Source organism: Acipenser ruthenus, chromosome 20, assembly GCF_902713425.1.
Source record: "Acipenser ruthenus chromosome 20, fAciRut3.2 maternal haplotype, whole genome shotgun sequence".
Taxonomy (NCBI): domain Eukaryota; kingdom Metazoa; phylum Chordata; class Actinopteri; order Acipenseriformes; family Acipenseridae; genus Acipenser; species Acipenser ruthenus.
The window spans coordinates 31,372,989-31,396,105 of record NC_081208.1 but is presented as its reverse complement, the minus strand read 5'-3'; the positions used below and the strand labels follow the sequence as shown (position 1 = coordinate 31,396,105).

The 23,117-nt window shown below is 43.7% G+C and overlaps 1 protein-coding gene across 15 annotated transcripts in view; it reads left to right on the top strand.

The window, feature by feature from the left end:
• Window positions 1–22,417, top strand: part of LOC117425687 (chromodomain-helicase-DNA-binding protein 9-like) — a 67,907-nt gene extending 45,490 nt beyond the window's left edge. For 6 of the 15 annotated variants that reach the window (XM_058993944.1, XM_058993938.1, XM_058993952.1 and 3 more), the window contains 23 exons: window positions 321–516; window positions 1,068–1,235; window positions 2,086–2,268; window positions 2,689–2,799; window positions 3,770–3,966; window positions 5,401–5,600; window positions 7,226–7,385; window positions 7,550–7,639; window positions 8,688–8,791; window positions 9,172–9,289; window positions 9,515–9,572; window positions 9,841–9,889; window positions 10,062–10,290; window positions 10,961–11,166; window positions 11,495–12,400; window positions 12,776–12,939; window positions 13,261–13,512; window positions 14,260–14,431; window positions 15,216–15,361; window positions 15,812–16,036; window positions 16,165–16,302; window positions 16,467–16,571; window positions 17,611–22,417. In XM_058993944.1, the coding sequence (XP_058849927.1) occupies window positions 321–516; window positions 1,068–1,235; window positions 2,086–2,268; window positions 2,689–2,799; window positions 3,770–3,966; window positions 5,401–5,600; window positions 7,226–7,385; window positions 7,550–7,639; window positions 8,688–8,791; window positions 9,172–9,289; window positions 9,515–9,572; window positions 9,841–9,889; window positions 10,062–10,290; window positions 10,961–11,166; window positions 11,495–12,400; window positions 12,776–12,939; window positions 13,261–13,512; window positions 14,260–14,431; window positions 15,216–15,361; window positions 15,812–16,036; window positions 16,165–16,302; window positions 16,467–16,571; window positions 17,611–18,516 (5,083 nt within the window). In that variant the 3' untranslated portion in view covers window positions 18,517–22,417. The remainder of the gene's footprint in view (window positions 1–320; window positions 517–1,067; window positions 1,236–2,085; window positions 2,269–2,688; window positions 2,800–3,769; window positions 3,967–5,400; window positions 5,601–7,225; window positions 7,386–7,549; window positions 7,640–8,687; window positions 8,792–9,171; window positions 9,290–9,514; window positions 9,573–9,840; window positions 9,890–10,061; window positions 10,291–10,960; window positions 11,167–11,494; window positions 12,401–12,775; window positions 12,940–13,260; window positions 13,513–14,259; window positions 14,432–15,215; window positions 15,362–15,811; window positions 16,037–16,164; window positions 16,303–16,466; window positions 16,572–17,610) is intronic. The other 9 variants (XM_058993947.1, XM_058993953.1, XM_058993946.1 and 6 more) reach the window with 6 other exon arrangements.
• The last annotated feature ends 700 nt before the right edge of the window (window positions 22,418–23,117 follow it).

Genomic DNA, 23,117 nt, shown 5'->3' with positions numbered 1-23,117 from the left:
AACAGGGCAGTTGCCAGCTGCTGCTGAAGCGGTGTTGTGTTGCTGCTGCAGCGGTATTGTGCTGCTGCTGAAGCGGTATTGTGCTGCTGCTGAAGCGGTATTGTGTTGCTGCTGAAGCGGTATTGTGCTGCTGCTGAAGCGGTATTGTGCTGCTGCTGAAGCGGTATTGTGCTGCTGCTGAAGCGGTACTGTGCTGCTGCTGAAGCGGTATTGTGCTGCTGCTGAAGCGGTATTGTGCTGCTGCTGAAGCGGTATTGTGCTGCTGCTGAAGCTGTATTGTGCTGCTGCTGAAGCTGTACTGTGCTGCTGCTGTTCTGCAGGTACCTGTACGAGCGGATCGACGGCAGAGTGCGGGGGAATCTGAGGCAGGCAGCTATCGATCGCTTCAGCAAGCCCGACTCGGACCGCTTTGTGTTCCTGCTGTGCACCAGGGCTGGCGGGCTGGGGATCAACCTGACTGCAGCCGATACCTGCATCATCTTCGACTCGGACTGGAACCCCCAGAACGACCTGCAGGTGAGAGCACCTTGGGGGTTTATACTGTACAACTGTGGAGCTGCCCAGGTCTGTCGAATTACAGTCGACTCTCCTAATCCGAACCAGTTGTCTCCTGATCCTGTTCGGATTTGTGATTTGTTCAGAGTATCTCATCATAATCTATTACCATTCCAAAAAACGTATTGCCTAGCCCTCGCTTTTATTTATTGAATTATTCATTTATTTTAATAAAAAATCAATAGTAGCCATTTGAATACAAAATGCAGAGACAGCTGTACGTGTTATATTGGTTCTTTTTAATAGCAATTGTTGCTTTAACATACATGTTTGGTTTGAGAAACGTATTAGTCGTTTTAAAAACAGACCAGCACTATTAATTTCTATTTGGATGGTTCGTATGGTTTGTACACTCCCTGAAATATTGCCATGGAAATGATAGATCCCAGTAAACATCATATTCATATATGGCTGTTGATATAGACATGTATATGTATGTATACCTGTCCCCAGATCACTTTGTCTTGAGGTTTAGGATGAGTGGATGCAAGTCTCTCCCTGTCTTGTTGCAGGCTCAAGCGCGCTGCCACAGGATTGGTCAGGACAAGGCGGTGAAGGTGTACAGGCTGATTACCCGCAACTCCTACGAGAGGGAGATGTTCGACAGAGCCAGCCTGAAGCTGGGCTTGGACAAGGCTGTGCTGCAGAGCATGAGTGGGAGAGACAACAGCACCGGGGGGGTAAGTGTGTGCACAGTGATATTGTGAATAAACGCCGGGTCTCTATTAAAAGCCGGGTCTCTATTAAAAGCCGGCTGTCTATTAAACGCTCGGTCTCTGTCGTTGCCGTTGAAGCTGAGTAAGATGAGGAGGAGCTAGAGTGTAATGACCTGCTAATAAGTGACAGCAATGAAAGTGACTCTCAGGATTAATAAATAATAATAATAATAATAGAAAATGTAATTTAAGGTAGGCCTACATGTAATGCATATTTGTTTAATGCAGTTATTACGTTATTAAAAGTTTTGATCATTTTAAGCGTTCTGAAAGCAGGTCAGATACATACCTCTTGGTGTATTTCAACGTGTTTTGTTGTATTAACAATGTACACGTTTGAGGTTAAACAATAAATTTGATAATGATACTTATTGCTTTTATTCTTCATTTTTAGAAACATTTTAGAAGTTTGTACTTCTGCTTGTTCATTTTCCAATGTTTTGCATACCGTATCCTTGTTAACCAGTGCATATAAAAATACTTTTGCTTTATACTTGTGGGTGTACAGTACAATGTAATTTTGTTATGAAACAAAACTGTAACTTAGTTCCCACTGACACACAAACTTTTCACAAAGTTGCTGGAATGTTTAAATTGAGTTACGATGTTGCCACAAGGTTGTGTGTTAGCGGCTTCTCATGACCGCATGAATCATGTGAAGCTAGAGATCTAATATGAACGCCGGTCTCAAATAACCGCATGTCTCCAGTACGCGCCGGGTCTGCTGTAAATAAACACCGGAGGCATTGAATTGAAGTTTCACGGTATGTGTGTGTGTGTGCTAATGACATCCTGTTGTATTTGTGTCTTCCAGCAGATGCAGCAGCTCTCCAAGAAGGAGATTGAGGACTTGCTGCGGAGAGGGGCCTACGGGGCCATCATGGACGAGGAGGATGAAGGGTCCAAATTCTGCGAGGAAGACATCGACCAGATCCTGCAGCGGCGAACCAAAACCATCACCATAGAGTCGGAGGGGAGGGGCTCCACTTTTGCAAAAGTAAATTGCTCTTTCTATCTTTTTTATATATGTTTGCATTCTAAACTTGCGCACAAGTTACAAAAGATGCATTTTAACCTGGGACTTGCAATGTTTAGTATTCCAAGTTGTTGATCTAAATTTCATCTACAATTCTTAATAAACATGTAAGTCTTTTAAAAAACATATTAGTCTGTTAGGTGTTTGCATAAAATATACTCATGCTCTTCAGATAGACAAAGTGGCTGAAGTTGGTGGTCTTGGATTTAACTGGAAGTCAAAAGAATAGGGAGGGGAAGCATTAACGTTAACAAAGGCACATATTAAATTCCATTTGAATGCAGTTGCCAGTCCATTTGGTTTGCTGGGAGTTTTACTGTAATGTGTTTTTTCTGAACCACAGTCTTACGCCACTCCTAAATTGATTCGATGTTGTTTCAGGCCAGTTTCGTGGCATCAGGGAACAGGACAGACATCTCTCTGGATGATCCAAACTTCTGGGACAAGTGGGCTAAGAAAGCAGAGATTGATATGGATGCCCTCAATGACAGAGTAAGTAGGGCATTGGAACTTTTTGAGAATAGAAATTCTTCGTGTGTGTCTTCAGTGGAAACATACAGCAGACACTGGGTTCAAGGAACGGCACTGATGATGAAGATAGTTTTGTACTACCCCTCGTAATAACCTGTGAGAAGACATCTGTAGATTCAAAAAAGACTTATTAATTTTGCTCAGCATATTCTATAACTGCAGCTATGCAAGTTTACTGGCTGGGGTATTTTCGTTGTGAACCGTATTTATTTGTAGAAGTGGTCGTATTCTCAGGTGGTGCTCGGGTGTAGTCTCTAGCTCCTGAGGTGAAAGTTTGATATATGATCAGGTAATATTCTTTAGTTAAATGTAAGATCAGAGACTGATTTTAACGGCAGGGGTGTCATTGGCAGCCAAATCCCATTAGATCCTGCCTGCCGAATCATGGAAGAACCGCTCAGCCAGTTTGAACTAAACCGGACCCTGCGTTGAGAAGATGTTAAACGCAGTGCTTCCTCCATATCTCACCGTTCCATAATTTACTCATTTGGTTAATATAAAGGCCATGTTTACAATGAATTGTAAAAGTTCTAGATTTTTCCTTGTATATGTGTGTATATATATATATATAATATATATATATGTTTTTTACTTGCATGTCTGCTAGCAAATCTCTTAAAGACATCTGCTACATAATTATGAGCTCGCTGTCCTCAGTTCTATTCAAATTAAATATCAACACTAAACAAATATAGAATAGACAGCAGATACCCTTGACCAGTTAACATACAAAAGATCTCCTCCCCGTCAACCTCTCTTGAAATGAGCTCACATTTTGATTTAAGGCCTTCCCTTAATAGAATGTATGCCCAATAGTGGCCCCCTGCTGGGAGAGCCAGGAATTGAGCAACACCAGCAATGGTGTCCCTGCTCAGGTTAACCAGTGAACCGGCTCGTTAAATCGACGTCTTTGCTCCTTTGCCTTTTGCAGAACAGCCTGGTGATCGACACCCCGAGAGTGAGGAAGCAGACCCGGCCCTTCAGCGCCACGAAGGAGGAACTGGCAGAGTTATCAGAGGGGGAGAGCGAGGGCGACGACAAGCCCAAACTGCGGCGTCCGCACGACCGCCTCAGCGGCTACGGCAGGACTGAGTGCTTCCGGGTTGAGAAGAACCTGCTGGTTTATGGGTGAGCGTGCGTCATCAGGGTGCAGGGCAGAGGGGGGCGCCGTGTGTCATCGGGGTGCAGGGCAGAGGGGGGCGCCGTGCGTCATCGGGGTGCAGGCAGAGGGGGGCTGCTTTTGAGGTATTGTGTGCAAATTGTGCTGAACTGTGTGTGGCATTTGAGGTGCAAACCGCTGTCCACTGAGGACCATCAAACCTAATTGGCTTGATAAGAGCCCAGGCATTGCTGTCTGACTTATTTCCCACCCGTAGTGAAACACAGCATCTGCAATGAAGTTGATCTAACTTTTGCAGAGAAGAGGGAAGCGACGGTAAGATTCTGGAAGCTGTCTCTGCTTCTTTGCTGTGAGCTGCTCAGAGACTGCAAGGTTGTTTTTTGTTCTTTCTGAGCTTGCTGTCACACAACAGAGGAGCCATTCTCCTTGGAGACAGTGTAGTGTTGAAAAGCCTGACAGTTGCTGCAGGCTGCACAGCTGTCTCTGGATTGGGAGCAGAAGCAGGCAGCGAGTCACCTTCTCTGCGGTTACCACGGCATGTGGAGGGGGTTGGGTCTGTTTTTTTTCTGAGCAAATTGAGGCCCCTCAAGGCCATTGCTTCAGACTTCAGATACATTTTTAAAGCACAACAAATCAAATCGAACTGAAAGCAAGGCATCACTCTCTTTCATTCCTGGTGTGCACGGTGTGTTAAGAACTGTACATATCTGTTACATGAATAGAAATGGTAGTTAAATTTTGTGTAAAGAACCGTAGCCGGTGTGCGATGCCCTTCAAGCTTGAAAAGGAAAAAACAAAATAAATACTCTATGAGAAACAAGCATTCAAGTATGGGAACATTGTAGCTTGAGACAGCTTTTAAGTAGCCTTATTCCAAGATGGAAAGAGTGGCAGCGACCAGGTCACCTGTGGACTGAGGTGTGAGGTCACCTAAGGTAATCACTAGCTCCTGCTAGAGCCAGAAAGCTGCTGCCTCATGACCCTAGCACTTGCATTGAGGATATGTATTCTGTCTGGATAGCTTGGGTGATGATTTATGAAGGCTCTTGTACTGTCAGTCTGCAGCAGAAATGGTTATCAGCCAGTGAAGCTTTTGAATGAACAGTGAAGGTGTAACTTCCAAAGCCACGAGGGATGACCAGTTTGTTCTGTTACACCCATTATCATACCTGCTGGGGATATTAGCGACTGTATGTGGTTATATGTAGAGAATAACTTATCCAATTGTGATAACTAGGTTATGGCATTCTTGATATTGAGCATAATTGTAATTATTTGTGCTCACGTTATGTTTATATTTTTACGTACATCATCTATATGTAAGTCAGTTTCTATCTCTGTGGGATGTACATGTCCTGTGCATCGGGTGTCGTTATTGTTGAAAGCACACGGTCTCACCGGCTGGATGTGTGTGTGTGTGTGTGTGTGTGTCTGTGGGGCAGGTGGGGCCGCTGGAGAGACATCCTGCAGCACAGCCGCTTCAAGAGGCAGCTGAATGAGCACGACGTGGAAGTCATCTGCCGGGCGCTGCTCTCCTACTGCCTGGTGCACTACCGAGGCGACGACAAGATCAAGAGCTTCATGTGGGACCTGATCGCTCCCAGCGAGGACGGCCAGACCAAGGAGCTGCAGAACCACCTCGGTGAGGCATGAGCAGCATCCTGGAGATTTCATCAACCGTTTTTACTATGAGTCTAATCAGACACACCTGAGCTTGCTACCTGTGCGCTGTGGCTAATCAAGCTCGTAGTAAAAGCTGTAATGGGTGAATATGCTATGCAAAAGGAGTCTTCTTTCTATTCCTGTGTTATCCATAGTGCTGGGACAAATATCCAAATATTCAAACAAATATTTTTTGACATGTATTCGGATACAAAAATCAGATGTTCATATTCGCTACAAATGACAAAAATAGCTTGCACTTATTTACTGCCCCGTCAGAATTTGCGCGACATGATATGTGAGATGAATGTATATAAAAAAAAAACTAAAAAATACAGGATCAACGCAGCAGCTCTTGAGCCTCTATTTAAAAGTTTTAGACAGAAAAAAGTAAACAAACAAGATTATGTGGGCGCACACATAGTGATCTCTCTGGGACAAAAATGCATTGTGTTGCTTGCGAGCAAGTCAGAATCTCATGGGATAGAAAAAAAGCTAGCATTTCATTCTGGAATGCCTCGCTTAAACAGCACCCAACTTCCTGAAAATGTTTGTGTAGATTGTATATATTATACATTTTTTGTTGCGAATTTGTTATGTGGAATGTAATAAACGAGAACCAAAACGGTGAGTCAATTTCCACATTTGTTTTATTTGAAGTGTTTTAAGTTAAATTTCAGTTTCCGTTTGCACATTGCATTCAGAGCAATATAATGGCTTTTATTGCTTTTTGAAAAATGAATATCCAAACGAATATTTAAATTGTGCGAAATAGTCGAACATGAAAATCCTGTGTTCATCCCAGCACTAATTATCCATAACTGCAAACATTCAATAATGCTAAATTGTGATATACTAAGAGAAACTTGATATATTCAGTTGTTAACCCTTAATAAAGAATGTGTTTGGTGGTTTATTTTTCTTTCATAAAAACGACCCCCACTGGAATAAAAGGAGCTTTGGTCTTATGACACAGGTTTTGATAAATGGATAAAATAAATTATTAAAACTTCACAATACTAAGTAATGTACCATTGACATCCCTAGCTATTTTCCTTCATGAAAAACCAGCTCCTTGATAAATGTTGCCCATAGTGTCCTGTTTCAGGCAGCTGCCTAGCTCAGTCCAAAGTGGCTGACACAGGCAAGCAACTCCTTGCACAGGTGTTTGGCTCTGCATTTAGTTCATTGATACTGAGAGCTCTGTGCAGAATGCCATATACAGAAGAGCTTGGAAATAGCTACGTAGTCTCTGTTTTGAAACTACTGTACTAGTGAATTGTAGCCGGTAGACACCTGTACATCAGAACTCCTGGATAGCACTCGAGTATCAACCAAATTTATTCTGTTATTTGTGTGAAATAAAATTATATTTAAATAATAATTTCAGTTATTTGAATAGCTGTCGGCATGCTTGCCTTTTCACATGACTCCTACTGACGTTGATTTGTGTTGGCGTCAATGCACAGGATTCAAACCCATTGTAAAACGCTGGCTGCTTGAGGTGGGGTAGGCTGAATGCCACTGCTGCAGCCCGCAGTATGAGCTCTGGTTTTGTGTGTGTTTCCACTCTTCTTTGTGACAATAATGGCCTGCCTCGCCCAGGGCTCTCCGCTCCTGTGCCCAGGGGCCGCAAAGGGAAGAAGATGAAGACTCAGCCCAGCACTTTCGATATCCAGAAAGCAGAGTGGCTGCGCAAACACAACCCAGAACACCTGCTGCAGGACGAGGGCTATAAGAAGCACATCAAACACCACTGCAACAAGTGAGCCTTTCACAGCTTTCTAACACTTTCAACGCAGTTCTGTATGAAGCCCGAGGCCAGGGACGCTGACTGTTCACATGTCTTTGCTCCAGGGCTGTGTGTGCGGTGCTTTTGAAATCGCACGCGGCTCTTCTGTGGGTTTAACACTCGGCCATGTCTTCCAGGGTGCTGCTTCGAGTGAGGATGCTGTATTATCTGAAGCAGGAGGTAATAGGAGACCATTTCCAGAAGGTGATTGACGGGGCTGATTCCAGGTAAATATCTCTAATCGCTCACCTGTTTGTTTATGGGCAGCGCTTGGTAGAGGTTAACGTAATTATGAAGTGCACTGGGAAGTGCGTGTGTGTCTGCTGCTGGCAAAGCGGTTTGCTGTGTAGCCCCAAGCAGTCTTCTGTAATACTGTGTACCAGGAAGAGTCGAGCGAAGGGTGTGGTGTTTATCTCTGATAGTTGCATGCTGTATAATCTAGAATGTTTCTGATTAGAGCCTGGCTGGTTGGATATGTTTCTAGGGTGGTGAAGTAGTGTATTTTATCATCACATTGTGCATGTTCAATAAAAGGGGGGCAGTGCATCTTTATATGGAACTTAACTACACAGTCTTTGACCTTCCTTTTTTGATATTTTAGAATTTTTTTGAAGAATGTAGTTCTAGTAAAAGCTGTGCATATTTATTTACACATATCGCTGCTTTTCCACCCGTTTCCAAGTTAGGGAAGTCCAGGAAGGATCTATAAATAGAGCCCCAGTGTTAAATTCGGTAACGCTTTCAGAATGCATGGTAAATGATCCTTCACTGTAATGTAGCATGCCTTCAGTAACTAGTGCTGCAAGCTAGATAGCGAGACTGAGACACAGAGAGAGAGAGAGAGAGTGAGAGAGAGAGAGAGAGAGAGACTGCATGACTGAGCCCCATGGAGTAAGATCTTTAGCTCTCTCCAACATACTCTAAGATAAGAATTGTTAGGGTGATACTAAGCAAGGCTTCATGTTAAAGATTTGATTTTTTTTTAATTAATTTATTTAACAGCCTGCTTTCTGAATTAATTTGCAAGATCTGCTGGATGTTCAGAAGAACTATTTTAATTCAGAGGAATCCAAAATGTGTGACACTTCTCAGGTTTAGTAACAGCTGAGAGTCAGGATGTCCTAAATGAAACTGTGACTGGACAGCTGAGAGATCTGCAGACGGTTCAATGCACTGTACATATTGACTGTTAATTTAAATATATCAAGTCCTAATGAACAGAATAAACACATTTGGTTTATTTTATCATTTAATTTTTGTCATTGTTTCTTCCAGCGAGATTGACATGTGGGTTCCAGAACTGGACCACTCTGAACTTCCTGCTAACTGGTGGGATGCAGACGCCGACAAGAATCTCCTGCTTGGCGTCTTTAAGCATGGTGAGTGCAAAAGCATGAGTTTGATGAATATATGCTGTAACTTCATTCCAGTAAACTGTGTGGCGTTTAGAAGACACAGGGAAATTGATTGCAGAACATCTTGTACTTGTGCCGTGTTGCACATCGGACCTTCGCACCTTGTTTTTGCAAAACCCGGTTTGTAACTAATAGCAGATCGTCGTACAATACAGTTCTGTTCCGTCTCAGAGCTGGTTCAGTAAGATAAAGGGGGAGTACAACAGTAGTGATCCCAGAGTAGTCTTTTCTAAGAGTTGAGATCTCCTGCACACCTCACACCCCGTAGAGATTTGACTTGCGTGCTGCAGACCACCATGTTTCTCATGTTGTTAGAGTCCTGTGCTCTGCTGTTTTCCTTGCAGGTTATGAAAAGTATAGCACCATAAGAGGAGATCCAGCCCTGAGCTTTTTGGAGCGAGTGGGCAAGCCTGACGAGAAGGCAATCGCCGCAGAGCAGAGGGCAAACGACTACATGGATGGGTAGGTGTAAAAGCCACCAGCGTTACATTCTTACCAGAAGATGCCTCAAAGCTGTCCTGTTTTATAATAGCGTTGTAAACTGAGACTCCCATACATGTACGCCCAAATATTAAATAGCTTTTCTAAAGTTGTTATACAAAAACAATGAAAGACATGTGTGTCACTGTGTTTAGTTTGTTTTTTTCATTAACGCGTTTCTGAGGTTTTGTATTCTTATTTTTCCAGAGACGGTGACGACCCTGAATACAAACCGGCTCCAGCGCTGCTGAAGGACGAGATGGAGGTAGTGTGTGCTGAGCTCGGGGTGTAGTGTGACTGCAGGGAAGAGAACACAAACAGAAGCGCCGTTCTGTATTATTAGAACCTGTCCTTTTCAACTAGGCTTTTGTTTAAAAATGTAATTAAAAATAACTAACTGAATAAAGCTGTTGCAACACAGTATTGATATTGTATTGAATTCCCCCAGTGCCTTTAACAGATATTGCAGCAAGCCCTCCCCCTTGAGATATGTGTATGCAACTGCATCCTAAAGTCTAGTTGTCCTGTTTTAGGACGATGCCTCATCCCCTGGAGAGCTGATCATTGCAGACGGTAATGGAGGTAAGCGCATCATTTAATTATTTAGCAAGGCAGCTATAGCCATGAATCACTAATGTACCGTGGTGTGAACAGGAGGAGTTTGTAATTGCATCCTTGGAAAACTGACAAAAATTCACCAATTGCAGCTCAGTATATTGATTTGTGATTTATTCATTTTTTGGTTTTGTGACAGATGGGCAGATGATGATGATGATGATGGAAGGCGACACAATATACTGGCCCCCTCCGTCTGCCTTAACCACTCGCCTGCGTCGACTCATCACAGCCTACCAGCGCAACACCAAGAACAGGCAGATCCGGCAGATCCAGCAGGTGTACCCAGTGCAGCCCAGCGCCCTGCCGCCTGCACACCAGGAGCTCATCAACCCCAAGATAGCAGCAAAGATAGAGCGGCAGCAAAGGTAGGCAGAGGAACCTCCCTGGAATACTGGCACACAGGAGTGGAACTGTGCAGGGGCTTCGGGTTAATGTGTTACAGCAACATTAAGGACTGGAAATCACTACTTATGAGCGTTTAAACATTTTAATCAAGAACATTTTCCTTTAGGAAGCTTTTGGCTAAATAACTTTTTAAAAATGTGTGTTACAGCAAGTTTTCAGCCTACATTACAATGCAGGAGGGAGTTCTGCAAACTGTAACACACGTAACATGGAATGGGCCTTATTGGGTAGTTCAGACCCTATATTGACATTTATTATTTGTAGCCTCAACTCTTTCAGCACAATGTAACTTTACAGAAAGACTACTGTAGGTTAACCACAGTACTCCCCTTTTATAAGGCACCAGTTAGAATACTAAACACAAATAGCACAGTCTCGTGACTATGGCTCCAGACCACAGTGTTAAAAGGGACTGTATGTATACACTGCTATTAAACATGTAAGCATAAACACATTGTCTTCACGTGTACATAGGCAATGCCTGGTCTGTCCATGCCAGTGTCCACGGAGGTCATACACCACATTAACAATGCACAGATGGTGGACAATCTGTATATATTTTTAGTTGTGTATGTAGGTATGCAGTTTTGAAAGAGCTTTTATTTTAATAAAATAATCTTGTCCTTCTAGATGGACCAGACGAGAAGAGGCCGATTTCTACAGAGTGGTGTCCACGTTCGGAGTGGTGTTCGACCCAGAGCAGGGCCGGTTCGACTGGACCAAGTTCCGCGCCATGGCCAGGCTGCACAAGAAGACAGACGAGAGCTTGCAGAAGTACCTGTGTGCTTTCTCAGCCATGTGCCGAAGGGTCTGCCGCCTGCCCCCCAAGGAAGGAGGTAATTCATCGTAAATCTGCAAGGGGAAAAATGTTACTGACACCACCTAGTGAGAGACTGTCATTTTGACATCTACACTCATTGTTTTGTTTTCTTTATATATTTATTTTGAGAAACACTTCTACTCGAAACGTTTGTCTTCGACATTGAGAAAAAACTTATAGTTGAAATCTTTGTCGTTGAATTTACTCATTTTTAGCATTTTTAAATTTAGCATTATTGAGTGTCTAAAAGTTATGGATTTAAAAAATAATTAAAATTTAAATAAAATAACTTTTCAGATGTTGATCCTTTTTTTATTGTGTTCTATTCTGTTTCCCCTCTGAAGAATCTGCGGACCCGTCCATCTCTATCCAGGCGATCACGGAAGAGCGAGCCTCGCGCACGCTGTACCGCATCGAGCTCCTACGCAAGGTCAGGGAGCAGGTGCTGCGGCACCCCCAGCTCTACGAGCGGCTGCAGCTGTGCCACCCCAGCCAGGACCTGCCGGTGTGGTGGGAAACGGGCACGCATGACCGGGACCTTCTGATCGGCGCAGCCAAGCATGGAGTCAGCCGCACGGACTACCACATCCTCCGAGACCCCGAGCTGAGCTTCATGACGGCCCAGAGAAACTACAGCCAGAACAAAGGGGTGCAGTCCAGGACCCCCACGCCCCTCCTGCAGCAGCAGCAGCATCAGATGGGCCTGGCTGGGTCTCCCCTCGCACTGCAGCCCAAGTTAGAGGACCCCAAGGCAGGTCAGCCGGAGGACACCCGACCAAAATGGGAAAGGACTGACTGGATCAAAGTGGAGCCACACATTTCCGAGGAGGAAGGGTTTGGGTCAGCAGGGGAATCCAAGGTCAAACTGGAGCCCTGGAGCCCGCAGGGAGGCGACTATGCGTCCCTGGGTGTACTGGACAGCAAGGCAGAGGGAGAGAGGCGCATGGTGGCAGCCAGGACTGAACCCCTAACTCCCAGCTCTGCGGTGAAGAAGCAAAAGCGCAGCAGCAAGAGGGGGCGAGGCGGGGGCGGGGGCGGGGAAGGGGGCGGGGGGTCCGACTCGGACTCTGACGGCTCATCCTCCTCCTCGCGCTCCTCCTCTTCCTCTTCGTCTTCCTCATGCTCTCGGTCTGGCTCCAGCTCCTCCTCCTCCTCTTCCTCCTCCTCCTGCTCGTCAGGATCCTCCTCTTCGTCATCCTCCTCCTCTTCCTCCTCAGAAGACAGCGACTCCGAGGACAGGAAGGAGAACGGTGAGTGGCGATTCAATCTACAAGATATTTTTAATAAAGTCATCTGGAGCATTTAGCAAAGCATGGGATCAGCAAGATAAGTTATTGTGTGTGTGTGTGTGTGTGTGTCAGTGTAATGTGATTTGAAAGGCCAGCGTACAAGACAAACAATTGGAGGAGTCGCTAGTCCACTAAATTCAATAGTTAAGGCCAGCTTGGTATTATTAGAACGCTTTGAAGTTGAAAACTACCTCCATTTGACTGTTCAGATGATAAACAGGACCTAAGATGGTGTGGACTACTGGGTTACTGATTCATTTAAATGTCGAGAGTCAAGCTAAGGTTTGTGGTGTTTTTACTCTTTTAAAATGTCTTCCCCGTCCAATGGTTCTCCAGTCAAAGTCACCCCTGTAGTGAAAGGTTTCGATGAAGACAGCGTGGCGTCGCTCAGCACTACCCACGACGAGACTCAGGACAGCTTCCTCACTGACAACGGGCCACCCAGCTCCGCCCAAATCTTTCAGGGCGGGTACATGCTCGCTGCCTCCTACTGGCCTAAGGTAACATTGCACCTGTTCAGTTCTGTATGGCTCGTTTTTATTGCTTCCCAGTGTGCTAAAGTTTGAATGCCTTTTAATCCTAAAGTTTAAATGTTTAGGACAGGGGTTGCCAATGGTTGCCCTTCCATTCCTGGTCTTTGTTCCATCCCTGATTTAAATGGTTTAATTGAACCAGTGAAACTTCCATCCAGACCTTAAGTAGTAAACTGTTAAACCTGGAGTGGAGTAGCCCTCCGGGAGCGTGGTTGGACACACCTGCTTTAGGAAATGAAATCTCAACACAGAGTGTCTTACGGTTTCGCTGATCCTTGCCCTCCCCAGGATCGGGGGATGATCAATCGTCTGGACAGTATTTGCCAGGCAGTGCTGAAAGGGAAATGGCCCACAGTCAGGAAGAGCTACGATGGCACTGCCGTGGCTTCCTTTTACACCACCAAGCTCCTGGATAGCCCAGGCGCGGACACAGGGCTCCAGGGGCACCCGGCTCCCCGGGACGAGCCGGCTCTGTCGTCTCCGATGTCAAAGGTGAAGAAGCATGTTCGAGAAAAGGAGTTTACAGTGAAAATCAATGACGTATGTTTATTTTTTTTATTCCTTTTAGGACCTGAATGCAAATTGCGGTGTGAGGCATGTTGTTTTTTTTTCTGCAAATGGCTGCCTGCAGCATTTCTTTTTGTTTGTTTTTCACACTACTTCCTTCTTGCCTTGGGATACTGTTAGGATTAGTTAAAAAAAAAAATAACTCGTCGTAGTTTTAAATTATTCACACACTATTGGAATTTTTTTTTTTTTTTCTTCTGAATTCTTTAAAATCTTGGCTGATTTAAAGATGCTTTCCTAATTGTTTTTTGTTTCATATCTAACATTTTCTGAAAGAACTATGGGCGTGTGGATACTCGTTGCTTTTATGTGTATTGAGAAATCAGCATGCCCTTGCTCCTCATTGCAACAATGCAATCTACCTAAAAGCATTAGCAAATATAACTTAATTGTACTGTAGAAGTAAAAAAATTCAGAACTGCACAGTGGAAATCAGTAACGTAGATGTGATCTATCATAGGAAATGCTCATTGGATGTGATAATAAATAGTTACCAAAATAGCATGCATTTATTTATTTATTCACTTCTGTATTCATTTATTTAAGAATGCTCCAAATGATATAAAATAAAGTGTTATAAAAAAACAACGAGCTAGGATAAAAAAATAACACTACAACCCAAAGGCATCGTTATGTAAAGGGGGTAGCTGGAATGAGAGAGCTGGGGTACGAAGCTGTTTCCACGAGCGGCTCCTTCTAGTAACCTTGCTTTTGCACCAGCAGGAAGGTGGTTTGAAGCTGACTTTCCAGAAGCAGGCCCTCCCCCAGAAGAGGCCCTTGGACAGCGAGGAGGGCCCCCTGGGGCAGCAGCAGTACTTGGCTCGCCTGCGGGAGCTGCAGAGCGCCTCGGACACCAGCCTGGCCGACTTTTCCAAGTCTCTGCCCGCTCCAGGTACGTCCGCTATCAAAGGGTCCGGGCTTGAGACTCGCACCAGCCCTGCTACACGCCCCAGTCTGGGCTTCCAGAATCCCCCTCATTTGAGTACTTTACTGAAGGAGTTTGAACAGTCAGGCCCCTGCTGAGTCTGCTCTGAATGAGCTGATCACACTAATTGCACCCAGGTCTGTAGTAGTACGAGGAGGAACAATGTATTTAACATCAGACTCCTGGCTCCTGGATTGTTTACACAATATGCTTATTCGAAGGTTCTGAACTCCAGGACTAGGTGCAGGGCTAGTGTGAAGCCCTGAAGGGTTGCTATTGTTGTAGAATAGAGAAGTGGTCCTAGTGGCTGCTTCATTCCAACTACTGAATCAAGCATTCCAGAGCCTCGTTCCAGCTGTCTTTCATTGTTTAATTAAGCCTGGTGTTCAATGCAGTGATTTAAGGACCTGGCTGGAACAACATCCTGGTTTGGAACTGACAGTATGAGCCACAAGTGAGGATTCCTTATGGGTCACAGCATCACTGATATGAGATTTTCTTCCACAAGTGAGCGGAAGAAAATAATAATGATAATGAACTAGTGGCAAAGACTCAAGTTAGTTAAACAGACCTTTACTGACGAGTGGGGGGTGATCAGTAACTGTGACCCATTACACCTCCACTATAAATACAGTGTGTGCCTGTGTGTGTGCCTGTGTGTGTGCCTGTGTGTGTGTCTGTGTGTGTGTGTGTGTACATATATTTTCCGTACAAATGCATGTTTGCTAAGCGTCGCTCTTTTGTTTTGCAGTAACAGCAGCAGCAGCCTCTAGCCAGATGAGACCAAACGGAGTGCTGGATGGCCAGCCTGCTGTGAAGAAGAGGAGGGGCAGACGGAAGAACGTAGAGGGCATGGACCTGCTCTTCATGACCAAGAACAAGCCAGCTCCCAACCATGTACGGCTCCTCTCCTCCAGCCCTGTTCACTCTGTCCCAGCATTCAGGGGCACATTCACAAAGCATTTACCCCGGTCCCGAGTCTGCACCAGCTATCCAAAAAAGGGTGTACATGTTTAAAGCTTTCAATAAACAACATGGGTGGGGTGTTTTTAAGAGCTCTTGCATGCACCTGTAGTTGCTTTACAGCAGTTGCTAGTTCTGTAACATTACCGGTCAAAGCATATCAGTGCGTTGCAGATTTTCTAAAGAGTAATTCAAGAACAATGGGTGGAAGTTGTGGTTTACCAGTAGTTGATAAACCTGTTCCCCTTGTAAAGAATGTGTTGGATCACCCTGTTCCTATACTGCAAAGGAAAGGTCCATCAGTTGGAAGATTTTGCGGCGTTGCAGCCGTTTTTCTGTGTGCATGAGCAGTGTTCATACAGGGTGTGATGGTTTCTTTCACAGCTCAGCCCAGGCGGTGGCAGTGGCCCTAAGGACAGCTCCTGTGTGAACCCAGCACAGGTGCTCAGCCAGCCTCCAGGAGCACTGGACACAGAGAGCAGAGTCCCGGTGATTAACCTGAAGGACGGGACGCGGCTCGCTGGGGACGATGCACCCAAGAAGAAGGATCTGGAGAAGTGGCTGAAGGACCACCCAGGATATGTAGCAGACGTGGGAGCATTCATTCCTGTGAGTTTGATATATATATTTTTCGTATTTAAACTATAAACACACTAGCTATCAGTGTAAAACCAAAATGCTGCCTCTTTTCTGTATATGGTGGTTTCATGTTTTGTTTTGGTTTGGTTTTTTTCCAGGGACTTGGTAAAATGACATTTCAAGACGGCAGACCCAAACAGAAGAGGCATCGGTGTAGAAATCCCAACAAGATTGATGTGAACAGCCTGACTGGAGAGGAGAGGGTGCAGGTCATCAACCGGCGGAATGCGAGAAAGGTAGAGCCAGCGTCACGCAGACCGTTTACATGAGGGAGCTGCATACTGAAACCTTGAAAATGTGTCGCAAAGGCACCGCATAGCTAAAGCTCAATTTTTTCTTCCATCATCCAGTACCATCAGTAGCTGTGCTAACGGGAGATTGTTGTGTTTTCACTCTGTAGGTGGGAGGTGCATTTGCTCCTCCACTGAAGGACTTGTGCAGATTCCTGCAAGAGAACCGGGAGTATGGAGTACCGCCTGAATGGGCAGAGGTAGTGAAGCATTCTGTAAGTAACCAGTCTTTACATAGAGAGAGAGAGAGAGAGAGAGAGAGAGATACTGGTGTGTAACCAGTATTTCTTTTATGTGGGATATGTTTTCTCAACTCTTGATGTAAAGAAAATGACGTCTGCTTTACCCCACAAAAATGTACATTCATTTACAAAAAACACAAAGTTTTGGCAATTGAAGAATCCACTTAGCTCAGCCCTTACGGAGTTTCCTTCTTGTCCTCCACTGAAGAAAAAAAAAAACATTGCAGGGGCCCCTGGTTGAATTCCAGCAGTGTCTGGTCTAGTCCACTGTACACAAAAGGTCCTTAATTAAATAAATGATATTCGATGGGCTATATTCTTGAATTCCCCTTTTTATCAAGAAAGGTTTTCAGAACTTCCTTCAGCACTGTTTTGCATTGCTGCCATTTGTTCTCCTTGGGTAACAAGCATGCTTCACTGAGACAAAGCGCACTGTTACTGAGGTTAGTACTGATGATTACCAGATAACACAAAAAAGCACAGAAAACCTTTTATTTATTTATTTTTTTAACAGGGGTTATGTGTGTGTGTGTGTGTGTGTGTGTGTGTGTATATATATATATATATATATATATGTATATGTAGCGTTATTGATCTGTCTAACAAGAGGCTGTAATAAAGGGTCATGTCTGCAGGTAGTATCAGCAGATATACCCAGTTTCATCAGTTCTTTTTTAATTCATCAGTTCTTTTTTAATTGGTTTACTTAAACCCTTCAATTTGGTTTTGGGTTAATATGTAAGCCCTTAATGGATTGAGCAGTTTCACAATGTCTGTACTATTGACCTGCCCAAAACTCAGCTGCAGCGCTGGTAGATATTGATTTGACATCATTTGTATTCTTGGTAATCCTTTGCCCTCCAACATAGATGACCTAAATTTGTAAAACCAAAATAATCCCAAGTTTTAATAGTGTAAACCAAACCTGTTAAATGCAAAACACACAAACCCAGCTACCAGCCAAGGATGGTGCAGTGCCTGTGCTAACACTTTGAAATGCCTTCTGTTCCAGGGCTTCCTTCCAGAAAGCATGTTCGACCGCATTCTCACGGGACCCGTGGTTCGCCAGGAGGTGAGCAGACGAGGCCGGCGACCGAAGAGCGAGGTTTCCAAGGCGGTCGCTGGGAACAGCAGCCCTGCGATGGCTGTCACCCCTCTGCTGACCAATGGCCTGCTCTCAGGGATGGACCTGTCCAGCCTGCAGGCCCTGCAACAGAACCTCCAGAGCCTCCAGTCCTTGCAGCTGACCGCCGGTCTGATGGGTCTGCCAGCCGGAGACGCCAACAACCTGGCCGCCATGTTTCCCATGATGCTGTCCGGCATGGCGGGGCTGCCCAACCTGTTGGACATGAGCGGCCTGCTGGGCACATGCCCCGAGGCGCCTGGCTCCGAGGACAAGAAGGGAAGCATCGCCGACCCGTCTACAGCAGAAGCCAAGGGCGACAGGACAGAAGGTCCCCTGGCTGGCTCGGGAGAAGCCTCCATGACCAGCTCTCCTTCAACCTCCACTGCTGCACCACCAAGTGCTTCTGCTGTAGCCTCAGCAGCTGCAGCCTCAAACCACCCGCTGGCTCTTAACCCCTTGTTACTATCCAGTATGCTTTATCCAGGGATGCTACTCACGCCAAGCCTTAATCTTCCTATTCCAGCATTGTCTCAGTCTAATCTTTTCGACATGCAACAGAGTGCAAACAGTGACTCAAGCGCCACAAAGGCCTCCAAAGGAGCGGCGCAGGATACCCCGGGCGAACCTCAGGAAGAGGGGAGCGGAGAGAACGAGCGGGGGCCCGGCGGTGTGGACCCCCAGAAGGACAACAGCACAGAAGAGGGCTCTGAGAAAGGGGCTTCTTCTTCATCGTCAGAGTCTGGAAGTTCATCATCTTCATCGGATGATTCGGACTCGAGCGACGAAGACTGAGCCGATGTGTGTGTGTATATAAATATATATACCCTGCACTTAAATTGTGTTTTTTTCTTTTTTTTTTTTTTTTTTTCTTTGTACATAGCAACAAAAAAAGTGTTTAAAAAAAAAAAAAGAAAGAGAAAACCCTATCTAGGGGTATCTGAAATGAAATTTCAGTAATTGTTCAGAAGTACAATATTGTTTTGAAAGACAGTTTGCATGTAAAACTTTATTAGATTTCTGAATATGTGAACTTCTTATTACACAAAGGTGTACAATTGCAAGAAAAGAAAGGCATTATCATTTTAATTTTTGTTGGGGTTTAATTTTATTAAAGAGTACGCTCGGGATGAGCTGTACATTTAATATATTTGGAGTGAAAAAACAACAACTTTATACATATTTTGATTTATTTTGTAAATAGTTTTACAGCCTCCTTGACACTTCTAATTTACAGATCAAACTTTGGAAAATGCAGCAATAACTCGGGCAGCTATTGAATGTCACAGAAACTGTAGAATCTCTGTGCTCCTCGCTGTCATTTCTTCACATCCTCAATGAAGGCTAGCATTTCTGATCGGAGGCTTTTGCTCTGGGACTCGCCCCAGTTCTGTTAGTGGCTTGGTTCTCTTTGTGTCGCAGGGTTTTCACAGTGACTGCAATCTCCAGTCCGGTACAGACCGTGGGTCAAGATTAATAAGTGACAAGAGAGTGCATTAACGGTTTTTTGTTGTTGTTGGGTTTTTTTTCCCCCTAAAAAAAATGTTCTTTAGTAAATACAAAAACAGTAAACTTACTGAACTGAATCCAGTATATTTTACTGGATCAGAAAACAGTGCATATTTTAGTGTTTCTTAATAAATGGAATCTGAATTGCACTTTTAACCTTGATTAAACAGTCCCTAGTGTTTATCTCTGTGCCCGCATAGTAAATTTATATTAGAGAGCTAACTGCTCTATAGAGATCCTGGTCAGGTCTGAAATCAAGCCGGGGGGGGGGTGCACGGACAATCCCCAAGTGAACTGGAGCGATCCCCAAAGATCCCTGCTCCGACCGGGAAGGGGGCTCAGGATGCTGTCTAGTGTTGTAGTGCACTGCTGCTGATATTTCAAATTCAGGTACAGTAAAAAAAAAAAACATGTTTCCCAGTTATCCAATTTAAACTGGCTATGTTACCTCAGCTGAGCTACATTATAAAGTGTACAGCAGTTTCATTCATTGTTTGCAATTGAAAGGTTTTAAAAACCCACAGTAATCCTGTGCAGTGTCGTGCTCATCTAGCAGATTGCTTTTTGTTTGCTATGTTTTTAATTTTGAGTTGTTTGGTCTGTGGTGGGCCTCCTCCTTCTCCCTTCTAAATTACCCAAGAAGGAGCAAGGGCCTGCAAGCTATCATGTTGATATCTGCTTGGCTGCACTTAGTTCTATTCCAGAATGGTCTCCTGATCTAGGCTGGACACTACAAGGAAAGGTGTGATAGCCCGAGACCTTTCGTTTTGAAAAGTAGAGATGAGTCTATGACTTCACTGATATCAGTGCTGTAAGCTGTGCTGAATGCGGAAATGATTTATGTTGTATAATTGAGTATGCCATCATTAAACTGATCCTTGGGCTTGCTAGGCTGCAATGGCATGAAGATGAGAAACAAATTGCGTTGTTACACCAAATGCAGACTGCAATTTGTCTTTGGCTTTTTTTTTTTTTTACACAGATTCAGCTAAAGTTAATAAAGTTCAGGACAAATGCAGCGCGGAGCAAAAGCAGGTACAGTGACGATGTCATTGTTTGCTCTAGTATTACATCAAGAAAATAACTGACCTAAGTTAAAGCATGGGTCGCATTCAAAAGGCAGTATTGTGTATCCTGTGCCTCTGAGGTTGTGGAGAGTGCGCAGTACATGTGGAGGAAACCTACACTGTTACCTTGCCAAATGTAAAACAGGCCCTCCTTCATTATAAAACGGTATCATGTGATCTTCAATTGCATTCAGAGTTCCTCTCCTAGTGACTGTGGAAAGTCTGCTGTATTTCAGTTTGGCATAACGACACTAAAGCAACCAAAATGTATTGATCAGGCTTCTAAAATGTGTGTAGCAATTCTCTTCTGAATATCAAGGTAATTCATCCACAACTTCAGTATCAATCAGATATCGTAAGGTAAAACTATCCAGAAGCTTTAGTATAATGATGACAAGTTTAAGTGTGCCATTCAGTGGTGCTGAGTGGAGGATGCAGTATCATTGTCAGCAGCCTCTCCCCTCGACTGTGTGTGTACTGGTAGGTTGAATTTGCAGTCTGTGCAAAGCTTCTCTGGTGCAGTTTTAGATGGAGGATTGGAGGAAATACAGCGGAGGTAAAAATAAGGCTTTGAATTGGAAGCAGTGTGAGTCGTTCCAGGCAGCCTTGCGAGTTCAGTTACACACGCACTAGACTTCACCCCTGGAGTGTGACTAATACGTTCAGCTCATAGCAGAACTAGGCATGGTCTTGAACTGCTACGCAATGGGAGTCATCCACAGAAAAGAGCAATTACAAAGAACGAGTGAACAAAGTGCGGAACTGAACAAGTGGCAGCAATTAAGCAAGAGGAAAAGGCTGTTTTTAAAGAGGGGAGTCTGATAGCGGAAACAGAAGCCCAGTCTAGACACCCACAGAACTGGCCATGTGCAGCGTTGTGCTGCCTGTGTTACAGTGACCTTCTTAGGGCGCTTTATCAAAGGAATGAATCTAATAAAGTTTTTTTTTTTTATGTAGTAGAAGATGCGGTTCTTGCTCAATTTGAGTCTATAGAACATAAATGATTGATCTGATATTGATCTGGTATGAGTGTGAGCAGCCTATAATCTTATCACTTTGTTCTGCTTTGTTCACTACCACAGAGAGGTCATATTCAAGACAGAGGCTTATAATTATTATTTTTAAAATCCATTATAATAACATAAAAATACATCTTGCCAAAACGTTTGTCTAGATTACTTTAAATTAAGTTAATTAGAAGTTAACGATACTCTATAGACCGAGGGACTCCCCACCCCCACTGAGTAAGGTATTTGTCTACATGAATTAATTTTCTGCAGGAAAGCCCATTGTAAAAGTATAGCTATTGTGACCGTCTCACATCCACTTGTGGGGAGGACAAAAAAAAAGTGTTGATAAATTGGTATTTGTATTTCTGTCTCTTTCTGCATCGCTGTGGGCACTGTACAAAAGCAGCCTGGCTTAATCCTAATCTGGACCTTGGTGAGTTTGACACCTGCAAGAAAAAAAAAATCTCAAACTGTCCCTTAACTCTACGATGATGTCCCTGTATGGCTGAAATCTTCTTATTTATTAGTAAATTATGCAATCAAATGAGGATAGTATATTCTGAATATGAAAATAACTTTCTTTTTATTTTTATTTTTTTTAATGTGCTCGGACTACAGCAACAAACTACAAGTGCTGCATTGTTTAATATCAAGACTTAAAAAGTCCCCAATAATGGAGATCTATCAATTAAAACACAATTGAAAGTGTGTCAGCCAACCAATATGCAAATAGTCTTCTGTATGCAGGTGTCACAGCAAAACAGAAAATGTACACTAATAAACGACACAGTTAAATCATTTAAATGGAAACACTTTATGTAAAATAGTTGCTGGAGAAAATGAGCTGTTCTTGCCTTGTATTTGTATCTTTTGTTCCAAGCTTGATGATATCTTGAAAAGTCACTCAGAAGTCCAGTTTTCCTTTGGACAGTTGCAATATTTGCAAGTTGTGGTCTGTGTAGTCAAAATAATGCTTTCTGTAGTTGAGGAAAAGCATCTTACAAAAAAAAAAAAAAAAGTCATTTGTAATTTATTGAATTACTTTCTATGAAGTTCTATAGAGCAAATGGAAGTTTAATTATTTTTATTAAACATATTCTTTTGACTATCCATGAAGTCTGTCTGTTTCCATTAAGTTATTTCGTATTTAACATGTTGAATACAAGGACATACATACATTTGTGTACTTTTAGTGTTTTCTTACAACCTGCATCTGACAATTGCATCCAGAGTAAAACATCACATTCTTATGTTTTAAATCAACGGCTTCCTGCAATAAGACACTGAAGAGAATTCTGGAATTCCATTCAATTGGGAGGTCAGAGATTGGAATTAAAGAATGCAAGGGGATGGATTAATGGAGTTCTGGGAATTGAGAGTTCTCTAACTGGCAAGCTATTCGATCCACCCATTCCAGAGACAGGCACATCCTTGTGAGGCCAGGTGACAATGGCCAATAAAAAGGCATTTTGAAGAGGTCTCTCTCTCTCTCTCCTCTCTCCTCTCTCTCTCTCTCTCTCTCTCTCTCTCTCTCTCTCTCTCTCTCTCTCTCTCTCTCTCTCTCTCTCTCTCTCTCTCTCTCTCTCTCTCTCTCTCTCTCTCTCTCTCTCTCTCATATATTTTAAACATACACACAAAAACACAAACATTACGGAAGTTATTACGCTGTTATATACTAACACCTCTCTTTTATGCGATGTAGAAGTCGGCTGCAATTTGGCACTAATCGGGCTATATAATATATATATATATATATATATATATATATATATATATATATATATATATATATATATGTGTGTGTGTGTGT